This window comes from Salvelinus namaycush, chromosome 39 (assembly GCF_016432855.1).
Source record: "Salvelinus namaycush isolate Seneca chromosome 39, SaNama_1.0, whole genome shotgun sequence".
Classification (NCBI taxonomy): Eukaryota; Metazoa; Chordata; class Actinopteri; order Salmoniformes; family Salmonidae; genus Salvelinus; species Salvelinus namaycush.
The window spans coordinates 5,740,673-5,752,763 of NC_052345.1; the positions used below are offsets into that span (position 1 = coordinate 5,740,673).

General features: G+C 42.4%; 1 protein-coding gene across 5 annotated transcripts in view; it reads right to left on the bottom strand.

Annotated features, from left to right (window-relative positions):
- The window catches only part of mxi1 (max interactor 1, dimerization protein), a 45,101-nt gene extending 33,336 nt beyond the window's left edge, over positions 1-11,765 (bottom strand). For 2 of the 5 annotated variants that reach the window (XR_005473846.1, XM_038978799.1), the window contains exons 1-3: positions 11,421-11,765; positions 8,881-8,986; positions 5,258-5,287 (exon numbers count right to left, since the gene is read on the bottom strand). Coding sequence is in view for 4 of the 5 variants with exons in the window: in XM_038978799.1 (XP_038834727.1) it covers positions 5,258-5,287; positions 8,881-8,986; positions 11,421-11,655 (371 nt within the window). In the remaining variant the exon portion in view is untranslated. Of the gene's footprint in view, positions 1-5,257; positions 5,288-8,880; positions 8,987-9,346; positions 9,839-11,420 lie in introns of those variants that run through there. The other 3 variants (XM_038978802.1, XM_038978801.1, XM_038978800.1) reach the window with 2 other exon arrangements.
- Positions 11,766-12,091: the final 326 nt, after the last annotated feature.

Consider the following 12,091-nt stretch of genomic DNA (forward strand, 5'->3'; position numbering starts at 1 on the left):
CACACACACACACGAGATCCAGCTCAGAGAGGCTCAGCTCATGAGCTCCATCAGCAGCAGATTTTAATTTAGAAAGGAAAATGTTGGTGTATCGTATCGTTCTCTCATCAATCCCAATCGCAACAAATTGTTTCAAACTAAAACATGTAATTCCTGTATCAGAGCCGATGTATCTAGATACGTATCGATTCACTTTGAAAGGGAACGATGCACATCCTTACCAGACAGGATGCCACCAAAGGGCAGGCAGACAGACAGACAGACAGACAGACGCAATGGGGAAAAGATGAGTGCAAAGGGACAACCCTGAATTCCTATTTCAGCCATTCCTATTGCAGCCCTGACCACTTCAAGAATCAATGGGTAGTGGGTAATTGAAATGGCAATTGAACTGCAGTAAATATTGCAGATTGTACCCTTAATATACCACAGACATCTGTTTGCTGAAAGGTGTTTAAGAGAGAGTCTGTTTGCACAACCCGTTGTCATAAAGCATAGAGGGTAAAAACTAAATATCATTTCATCAGCGGCAGAGTCTAGAGACACCCAACCACCAGCACCAATATCATTTCGGGAGTTTTTATTATTGTCTGGTGTATTATTGGCCTAATACACAATATGAAATGAATAGGGAGCGGTGAGAGAGACGGCATCTCTAGATTTATGTCCCAGAGTAAAAGCCTGGCCCTCTTGATTACCCATCAACAGAGACATCATAAAACAGCATGGCCAGTTGAACACGCAGCTGGTTCAATAGGGACTACTGTCATTGAATCCCTCACTAGCAGCATGTATACCGTACATACAATACTTAGCCTAGCATCACGCATAGCAAACAAGCTAATGGTAGGGTTTAGTTAGTAGAATACTAAGTGGTGCATTAGGGGCTAGGCTATTTGGTAAGCAATATGCTAACTGACATACTACTCTAGCAAGGAAGCACCCCACAAACAAACAATCGAATGGTATAATTAAGCAATTAGGCCTGAGGAGGTGTGGTATATGGACAATACAGCCCTTAGCCGTGGCACCCCCGAGGTGCCTTATTGCTATTATAAACTGGTTGTCCAAAGTAATTAGAACAGTCAAAATTAAGGTTTTGTGTTCGCGCCCAGGCTCTGTCGCAGCCGGCCGCGACCGGGAGGTCCGTGGGGCGACGCACAATTGGCCTAGCGTCGTCCGGGTTAGGGAGGGTTTGGCCGGTAGGGATATCCTTGTCTCATCGCGCTCCAGCGACTCCTATGGTGGGCCAGGCGCAGTGCGCGCTAACCAAGGGGGCCAGGTGTACGGTGTTTCCTCCGACACATTGGTGCGGCTGGCTTCCGGGTTGGAGGCGCGCTGTGTTAAGAAGCAGTGCGGCTTGGTTGGGTTGTGCTTCGGAGGACGCGTAGCTTTCGACCTTCGTCTCTCCCGAGCCCGTACGGGAGTTGTAGCGATGCGACAAGATAGTAATTACTAGCGATTGGATACCACGAAAATTGGGGAGAAAAGGGGAGATTTTTTATTTATTTTATTTAAAAAATATAAATAAATTAAGGTTTTGTCATACGGTGTGATATACAGTTGAAGTCGGAAGTTTACATACACATTAGCCAAATACATTTAAACTCAGTTTTTCACAATTCCTGACATTTAATCCAAGTAAAAATTCCCTGTCTTAGGCCAGTTAGGATCACCACTTTATTTTAAGAATGTGAAATGTCAGAATAATAGTAGAGAGAATGATTAATTTCAGCTTTTATTTCTTTCATCACATTCCCAGTGGGTCAGAAGTTTACATACACTCAATTAGTATTTGGTAGCATTGCCTTTAAATTATTTACCTTGGGTCAAACGTTTTGGGTAGCCTTCCATAAGCTTCCCACAATAAGTTGGGTGAATTTTGTCCCATTCCTCCTGACAGAGCTGGTGTACACGAGTTAGGTGAGTAGGCCTCCTTGCTCGCACACACTTTTTCAGTTCTGCCCACAAATGTTCTATAGGATTGAGGTCAGAGCTTTGTGATGGCCACTCCAATACCTTGACTTTGCTGTCCTTAAGCCATTTTGCCACAACTTTGGAAGTATGCTTGGGGTCATTGTCCATTTGGAAGACCCATTTGCGACCAAGCTTTAACTTCCTGACTGATGTCTGGCTTTTTTATGGCGGTTTTGGAGCAGTGGCTTCTTCCTTGCTGAGCGGCCTTTCAGGTTATGTCAATATAGGACTCGTTTTACTGTGGATATAGATACTTTTGTACCGGTTTCCTCCAGCATCTTCACAAGGTCCTTTGCTGTTGTTCTGGGATTGATTTGCACTTTTCACACCAAAGTACGTTCATCTCTAGGAGACAGAACGCATCTCCTTCTTGAGCGGTATACCGGCTACGTGTTCCCAGGGTGTTTACACTTGCGTACTATTGTTTGTAGAGATGAACGTGGTACCTTCAGGCGTTTGGAAATTGCTCCCAAGAATGAACCAGACTTGTGGAGATCTACAATTCTTTTCCTGAGGTCTTGTCTGATTTCTTTTGATTTTCCCATGATGTCAAGCAAAGAGGCAGTGAGTTTGAAGGTAGGCCTTGAAATACATCCACAGGTACACCTCCAACTGACTCAAATGATGTTAATTAGCCTATCAGAAGCTTCTAAAGCCATGACATCATTTCTGGAATTTTCCAAGCTGTTTAAAGGCACAGTCAAATTAATGTAAGTAAACTTCTGACCCACTGGAATTGTGATACAGTGAATTATAAGTGAAATAATCTGTCTGTAAACAATTGTTGGAAAAATTACTTATGTCATGCACAAAGTAGATGTCCTAACCGACTTGCCAAAACTATAGTTTGATAACAAGACATTTGTGGAGTTGTTGAAAAACGAGTTTTAATGACTCCAACCTAAGTGTATGTAAACGTCCGACTTCAACTGTACCTCGGCTTTCAGCCAATCAGTATTCAGGGCTCAAACCACCCAGTTTATAATTTGTCTTAGGTACTATTTGTCTTGTGTAATGTTAAGTGACGCTTTGGGAAGCACCCAGCATACCCTAACAAACAAGCTAAACCAACCAGTTTAAACTCTAGCTCTAATGCAGTAGTCTATAATTTCACGTCTGCATGTATGAGCCAAACTGGTTTATAAGAGACAGCTAAATAATCAAAGAGGGTGAAACCGAGGCGTTATCTAGTCTGGTGGTAGTGGAGGCTGTTGCTACAGTATGTGAGCATCTGGAATGTGGTTTCTGGGTTTCAGGTCCCTTTCATCTCCTACCCTGTCATCTCTGTCTGCCGCACGGCTCTGTCACTACCGGGTTATCACCTCACGGACCTGCTGCGGTAGCAAGAAGAATGGAACTAGTCCGTTTGATAAACTTGACAAAATGGAACTGGTGAGTGTTCCATTCCAGAATCCAGAGTGCAGCAGGGCTTGCTTTGACAATTCACTGCCAAACGGGCTTAGTAGGCCCGTGACATATAAAGTATGTTATTGGCTTACAGCATGCAAATATAGGGATTAGAAGTTATATTCAGAGTTTTGAATGTTTTTTCTTAAAGGGACGGTTTACGATTGCTCCATTAATGAAACTAATTTCTCTCATTTAATATTGATTTGTTTTAGGCTTAATCTACCCAGCAAAAACACTACTCACTGTGGCCTAGGTCTAAATGTCATGTGGTAGGTTGAAGACCTTGTCAACAGCAACTAGCAGGTGCACTTGGCTGCTACAGTGCTGTTTTAGTATACTGCACTGAGCACGGGATGTTCGAAACCAGCTAGACAAGCACATCAGTTAGTTACACCAGTAAAAGCCTACAGATGTAGGATCTTAATTTGATCACCCTGTCGTAGGAGATCTTTCCTTTTTTTTTTTTTTTTTTTTTACTTGTAGTGTATTTGAGGTTTAAAAAGGCTTCTGAAGTTTGTAATTTCCACTTTGACATTTCAAACTTGATTTAACCTACAAAAACATCCATTAATTATAATCCACATATTCATTCACATTTTCAGTTGCTGCAGGATTATTTTCCTGCTGTAGCAAACTGGCTCAAATGAAGATCCTACATCTGTACGTCTCCTCTCTCCTCCAACCCTCATCACTTATCTCGGCCACAACCCACACAGAGCCACCAGGGCCACACGCTGCGTCAGCACTGACGATGCAAAACCATGTGGGCACTATCTGCCAGAACCAGTTTCTGTGGCAGGATGGTAGGATGGCATGGTATCACTAGAACACAGGACAGTCATGAGATGATATGACATCATAACCATGTCTGCTTAACTAGTTAGTTGGTCATCCAACACATCTCCTCTCCCAATGTCCCTGTCATTTAGACAAGTCACAAAATAAACAAGGAGGTGGTACGTAATTAAACGGATTGCTTGCGGCTACATTATGAGATGAGTGGGCTTGTTTTTACCAGAACTCCTTCGCAGTCTCGCCTCGTATTATTGATGGTTTCCAGGTGAACCCTTCCAGACCTTCCTCTCCTCTCAGGCGATTGATGAAGTCTAAACACTCCAAAGTGGGTGGTTGAACTCCAAATCTGATATGGGCTTCTAAGGATCCACTGTGTTCTGTCTGTACAACGCAACCATGAAACCCTGGGTGTCTGAAATGGCACCCTATTTACTATGCAGCGCACTATTTTTGACCAGGGACTAAATTGTACCTTTTTCCCTATATAGTGCCCTATGGGCCCGGATGAAAAGTAGTACACTTTGTAGGGAATAGGGAGCCATTTGATACACTGAAAATGCCTCTAGTTTCAGGCCCAGTCTGCTGTGCTTGCACCCAACCCTGCCCTGCCTGGCTGTAACTGTGTAACTCAAAGCCCTTAGCAATGGCCCCATTGCATAACCCAATGTACTGTAGAGTAGTGAACCCAATGTACTGTACAGTGGAGACTCAACATAGAGAGAGGAGGGAGAGAAGAGAGAGAGAGGACAGAGAGAGAGGGGGAGGGAGGGCAGAGAGAGAGAAAGGGCAGAGAGAGACAACACAGAGAGAGAGAAAGGGAGAAAGAGAGGGCAGAGAGAGAGAGAGAGGCGGAGTATAGGAGAGAGAATGTCCTTAGATTAAGAGGAACTAGGTCAAATCTTACTTTTGGTTTTAATAACCTGTTGCTGGGTAAAGTTGCCTGGTGGAAAGCTCCAAACTGGCAAGCTAAGAGCAAGTGCTTTTGCAGTGCAATTTGAGGGGCTAGTTGGACTTTTCAGTATAGTTTACTTTTTGTTTTAAGTCTAATAAGAATGAAAATGAAAGACCAACTCACCTGTTCTTCTCCAACTCATTATGTGTCGACCTGCAAACAGAAAAACAAGAAAGGAACTTGTTAACCAAGGCACCAACACATCGCAAAGACCTGTGACATTTCAACACATCCAATAATTTAAAAAGCTTCAATTCAAAAGTCAATAGGCCTATCTATTTTAACAAACAGCCACGGATTCAGTTGAGGGCAACAGTATATTGGTGGCATACTGCAATTACTTTGACTTGGTCTGATCAATTAATCCCAATTGAGAAGTACTATACAAACCTCCAACAACACACACACAGACCGGCTGGACTGTGATGTACCATACCAAGACCGATCCTGAGAGTCAGTGTGCACCATGAACTGTGAATTTGGTCGATACGCCCGGCCAGGCTTCAGTCCCATACAAAGGGCCTGTATCGTCACACACTTCAACCTCCTCTTCCTCCAACAGTGCATAGCCCATGTAGCCCCATGTATATGGCTGCCTGAGAGTGTGGCGTGTGTGTGTGTGTCAGTCCAGGCCTCAGACTCAGTGCTGTGTTAATAATGCAAAGTGATTCAGCTGGTCCCCCTAAGAGCCTCTTTGTATGGCAACACACTGAAGATAATCAGGCCCTCCTGCCTCGGCCTAAATGGCCTGCCTGCCCGCCCAGTGTGTGTGTGTGTGTGTGTGTGTATGAGAGTGTGTGTGTGTGTGTCTTTTTAAACAAACTCCTCCTCAGCTCCTCAACCCACTTGCCACAGGGAGGAACCATTTATTGGTTCCCAGGTCATATAGGCACTTCTCTTTATTGGAGGGGGAGTATTACAGTCGCAAAATTTTCACACACAAAAAAAATGGCCTCCGCCTGCAGAGGCTGACCTGATTGGATAGCTCGCTGTTCTGCTATAGGGAACAAGGGACGAGCGCGGAAGAGAGGAAGAAGAAAGACAGAGGGGGAGGAAAAAAGACGCTGCCAGGTTACAAGGGATTCTGGGAGTTGGCGCCTCTTCAGATCGACTCCAAATCCTTTTTTAAAAATGTTTAATTATTGATGTAAATAAAAAATACCATATGTCTCCATTAGAATACATTACCACCGCTGCTGCTCTTGTGCTTATTGTGTATGCAAGACTGGGTTAACAACCGAACTGTGACAGTCATTTCTCATTAACAGGGTCTCAGGACCAGGGAACCCGGTCTCTGCTAAGCCTGCCATCATTGCCGAGCAAGGCCAAAGATGTAACCAATTTCCTGTGCAAACTTTAAATAATTATGTAGAAAAACGTCATCCTCACCCAGAACATTTTGCAACTCTGTGGTATAAATAAACAACCGTGCTGGGCTCTGCGTGTTAGGCTACACACACAATCATAGACACACAACCTACACCCACCACACACACAAGCGTATCTTGATGAATCTAAACCGTTTTTATCTATAGAGCCTATAGTCCACCAGCCAGCCAGGAGCCAGACTCCATTTATTTGTGTAAATACCACACAATTTACAGCTCAGCTCATAAACTGTACAAAGCCTTCTCGTATACAACGTTAAAACTTTATGCTCCTGCAAGTTTATTTCTCCCCTGTAAAAAAACGATGGAGAGCTATTAAAGGGGTGCAGACAAACTGTGTCTGCTGCTATTGTTCTAATGGTGGCCAGCGGCTGACTACCAACAGTCTGAATCAGTGACATCCCCAGCCCGCCACGCACCAACGGAGGGTCCACCAGACATGACCTAGATCAATACACAACACAGTATCCTGATGGCGAGGATCAGACTTCTCTTCCACTGTTGCTGTTAGCCCAGGCTACTGTTAGCCAACAAAAAACAAAACAGCACCATGAAAACAACTGTGCACTGTCTGCTGTTGTGGAATTTTGCATCATTGGTCAAGATTATTTAGAATTTCAACTATCCGGATATCCCCCCCCCAAAAAATGGTGATATTATTTGAATAGTGAAATCATTTCAAATGCCCATCCTTACTCAAAGCAGGTTTGAGCAAACTCTAAAACTACTTGAAACATTTCAAATAGTATTTGAACCCTGGTTCAAGCTTTGTAGTGTTTGGGCAAAAACCAAAACGTGCACCCTGTGGGGTCCCGAGGACCGAGTTTGGGAAACGCTGCACTAGCCTATACAGTAGACAATAGCGTATAATCACCCTCTACAGTAGGTTACAGGACACATCAAATCAGCTATCAGAGAGCGATCAGAATGTCTGTAGCTATAGCTCAACAGATACGGATGACTTGAATGGAGGAACGTAGGATCCCTGCAAGATGAGATAAACATGTTCCGGCTGTATAGGGTGAAAGAGGGACAGAGAGAGAGAGATAAGCCCATCACCTATAAGACTCAACATGCTACACACGAGGAGGCCTTACCTGGCCACACACACACCGGAGCCAATCTGATCACTATCTTTGCCATGCATAACTAGGCTACACTATAGCTATAGAGTCAAATGTTGGTTCCTGTTTTTCATTCCTCTCATGTTTAAGATGAAAAGGGCTCTCAGTCTCTCAGTAGGATTGAATCATGGCTGGCTGTCCATGATGGATGTATAAGTAGAGGACAATAGTCTGTTCATGTTCTTAACCCGAAAACACCACCTTACGCTATTAAAGCCTATACAGCCTCTAGTCTTCAATGCATTTTCCTCTGAAAGAGCATTACGTGCAGTAGTATCAATCTCGTCTAAGGCTCTTTGTAGAATGTCATTCTCAAATAGATTGGCTATTGAAGTGCAGGCTAACGTTTATACATTAGATTAAACTGCATAGACATTTATAATCAGATTACACATACAAATGGGGGGGGGGAAATCATAAAGTCACATCGACAGTCTTTTAAAAGGTTCTATGTATTCACCTTGCTCGTGCCTGCATACAACACCAGCCTGCCTGCATACAACACCAGCAGCAAATAGGAGCTTTTTCCCTTCAGGGTTGGGGACAAAACTAACCAAATATTATAGCTTAGGAAGAGTATAGCAACATATAGAAATAACGAATGTTTCAACATGGTAAAATGGCAAACAGTTGTAAGACTGTAATAACGACTATATTATAACCAAGTATGATTTGTTTTGTACATAAAATAATTTTAAACCCTGTGGTGTTCGTCTGTTTTTCCATCTCTATCTTTATCCCAGTCCCTAACCTCCATCCATTTGACAATCAGCTGATGATAGCAGCTCGAGCTGCTAGTGCTACCCCATGCCCCAAGCAAAGAGTGCCCTAACATTCACTCTCTGTAGGCTACACGGTCTTTAATCCACGTGTATATTTTATGCTTGGACAATTTCTCTGAATATATGTTAACTCCCACTTATAACATGCCACGGTGTTCTATAAGTGAGCTTACATGCTGCGACAGAGGGCAGAAGTAGGTTAAGACACTCAAGTGGTGTTGTGGCAACCACATCTAGGCTGTTTTACCAGCTGTTAGGCTGCAAAGTTGCACTGACAGTCGAGTGATATCACATTATGGCAGCATTGTTATCGGTCATTCAGCTTATTATAGAGAAAGTCAACTGAATGACAGTTCATTCATTTGTTTAGATCAACATACATACCCAGGCAAATAACACATTGGCATCGCATGCATAAAGCTATTGATCAACAAAAGTGCCGTTTTTCTTACCTGTTATGGTTATTGTGGAACTTCTTGTTTCGAAATTTATTTTGCCTCTGGTAGTTCGTGTTCTGAATTGACGACGGAAACGTCGATGCATATCCGTGTTCACACTCTGTTGAAATAAAATTGTGGTTAGGGCGAGTTGGACCGTCCCCACCATATGCAACATTTTGTAAACAACGGAAAAATATTTACAATGTTGATCATCCAAATATATGGGGCAACTCATGCCACCCACATATCTACCGTTAACGGAATTAATCGTTTGTTTTTCGGTGATGACGCTTGAAAACAGCATCAACACACACACAGAACACTTACATAGCCTAGCTACATTTGTCTGTGGTGTATTTTAAAGTTGTCAAACATGACAAGCAAATTATTTAAAACTCTGAAACGACACAAATTAACCTACATAATCAAATTAAACTAATCTATCCACAAATGTCTAAAGTGTTTTTCTTTTGCATACCTCTCTCCCTTCTATCTAGATATTCTGCCGCTTCCAATAACCTCTGGATGTTCATCAACTGCACTGCCGTCATTCTGCTGGAGCTAGCGAACGTTAGCTAAACGTTTCTGCAACTTGTGATACTATTTCAAAGACAGGTAGTATTGCGGTTCAAGTTCCAAAATCGGAATAATTGTTCCTCGTTGAGTATAACACAAAACGTTACTTCATGAATGTCTTGTCTTGTTAGCTATTTTGTTTGCTGGCTTTGTATTTAAAAGCCCTGTCGAAAAAAATCTGCCCAGTTTTAATATGAAACACAGGTAGCTAGCTGCAGCCTAGTGATTCAGGTTTTCAGCCGTTTCAAAAATCGAAAAACGAGTGTGGAAAAGTATTCAAAGTATTCAGGAAAAACAGTTACAAATGGTATAAAATGAATATAAACGACATCAAATTTCCACCCAAAGCCTGAAAAGTCCCTGCTGCTGCCTGTGTTCACTCCTCCCAGTTTGTTTACCTAGCTCCACAGCTGAGGGGCGGAGACCTAGCACAAGCTGGGGGCTGGTCTCGACGCAAAGCTTTATGGGATATTTAGTCTTTATTCTATTGATCTCTACGCTGAAAATATGACCCTTATGCTATGGCTGCAATGAAACTTTGCACGGTGCTACTGTCCACGTACAACGTTTCATGTTATTGAAATAATTACTTTTAATTGGAAATTTAAAGGAAAGAGACTAAATGATATGAATAAGCCATATTCTAATAGCCTGGTACTCCTATGTTATTAAGTTGTTATACGACGTTATTAGCTGGCCTATAATTGGTTTAAAAGCAGGAATGGGTTACTGATCACTCCAGACCAAATACATCAAACATGAATATTGTCCACTGGACTGTAGTTGAAACCCGGTCTGTATGCTATTCTCGATGACCATATCTCTTCTCGCATTCATTTCTGGCAAAAAAGACTGCAAGTCCCATGAATCAACACCAGAGTGGGGGTGTACCGGCCGACTGAAGCCAGGCCCAGCAACAAATTACATCACCGCAAAGGAGACGCTCGATTGGTGATACCTTGTGACAGGCATCTCATGCGAACTTGCACTTGACCAATCACAAAGGGATTTCGCGCCATGTGGAAAACCCGCAAGTATCAGGAAGCAACAACAATCGGGTAGGAAAAAAGGAGAGATGAAAATGTTGCACGAAAGATCTCATTATTTGTTCTATAATAAGAGAATAGTAATCAATTTTCTGTAACTTTGAAACGTACTTATTATATTACACTTTTTGCAATAACCTGATACATAAATAGTGTACAAAAGAAAGTATTTTTTATTTTAAAAATCTAATAAAGTAGGCATCTAATCAACAAAATCATTTTGAGATTGAGATTTACAGATTGTGAAACTATTGCACAATGAACAGAAATATAAAGCAATACAACTGAAACCAGGTGCTCTAAGCTAGCGTCAAAAATGTGAGAAAAGGCATCCTATTTGAAATATGTGCAAACATCTAACAATAGGCCTATCTCTCCCCCCTAACAATCGAGCTGTTTAGGCTACAGAGAAGGATGCGGGGCACTATGACGTCACCCAAAAATGAGTTGGAGGGCGCTGCGATGCTTTGGTCAGATATATCTAATCTCAAAGTAATGGCCAATACAATGTTCTGTGCACCCACACCCAAAACCAATGTGGGGTTTAATCAATCTAGGCTTTGTCAGTGGCCTGGCCTATATGGTGAAATAGAAATGTAGGCTAAATTATGAAATTGTTACAGTGAGCAGGTGCAAAGCAAATTATGCTTTTGAGGGGTAGAAAAACGTACAACCAACAAAAATAAATATATCTTAATCATATCAGAAATCTAGGCTACATGGAAAGTAATAGATAATGTATTACATTCATAATATTAGGTTATTAGTGCAGTGCAATATCAGTGCGAGTGCATAATAATGCATGCATGAGAATAATAAGTCGATCAGTTGAATGAACTCAGCCCTTTGTTGTCTCGCGTCTGTTGACAATGAAACTCTTGTTTCCCTGAATATTACTGGGGGGGAAACCGTTACACAAAATAAACTTACTTCCATCCTTCCTCTCGGCGTTCTCGATAAAACTTGCTGCTTCCAGCAAAACCTGAACGTTTTTCAGAAAAGTATCAATCTGACTCAATGGAGAAGAAGCGCAGTCTCTGGAGTTGAAGACGTCATTGATAGAGCAACTAGACATATCAAAATCTTGCCGATCCATAGACGTTTCGGAGTCCAGAAACACATATTCGCTCTTCAACTCTCTTTTCTGCCTATCACTTCTGGCCATTTTTGTTCACTTGGACTGCTTTTGCCGGCTGCTTTTCCAGGAGGAAAATAAACTGAAAGGCAGCTAGCAGTAGAGGCTGCTTTGCTTCTTGCTGGTGATAGGGCTTTTATGAATGCAGGTTACAAGGCACGAAACCGTGCTTGGAGGATTGTGGCGCATGGGGCACACGGAGAGCCTGCATCTGCCTGATGAACGCCGCATGGTCCTGACGCCGGCTTTTCAAGGTATGTTCCTGCCGACGGTTGTCTCTACGTCTCTTTGGCCCTCAGATTTTGTAGACTACAGACAATATTACTCCAATATTTCTTTATGATAGCAACATAATGAAAACTATTAGAGTTGGTGGATAAGGTGGCTGTAAGCACTGTATGTAATACGATTATATTTTGGTGTTCTTTTTGACTCATGTAGGCTGTTTTGTTCATATCACTAAGGT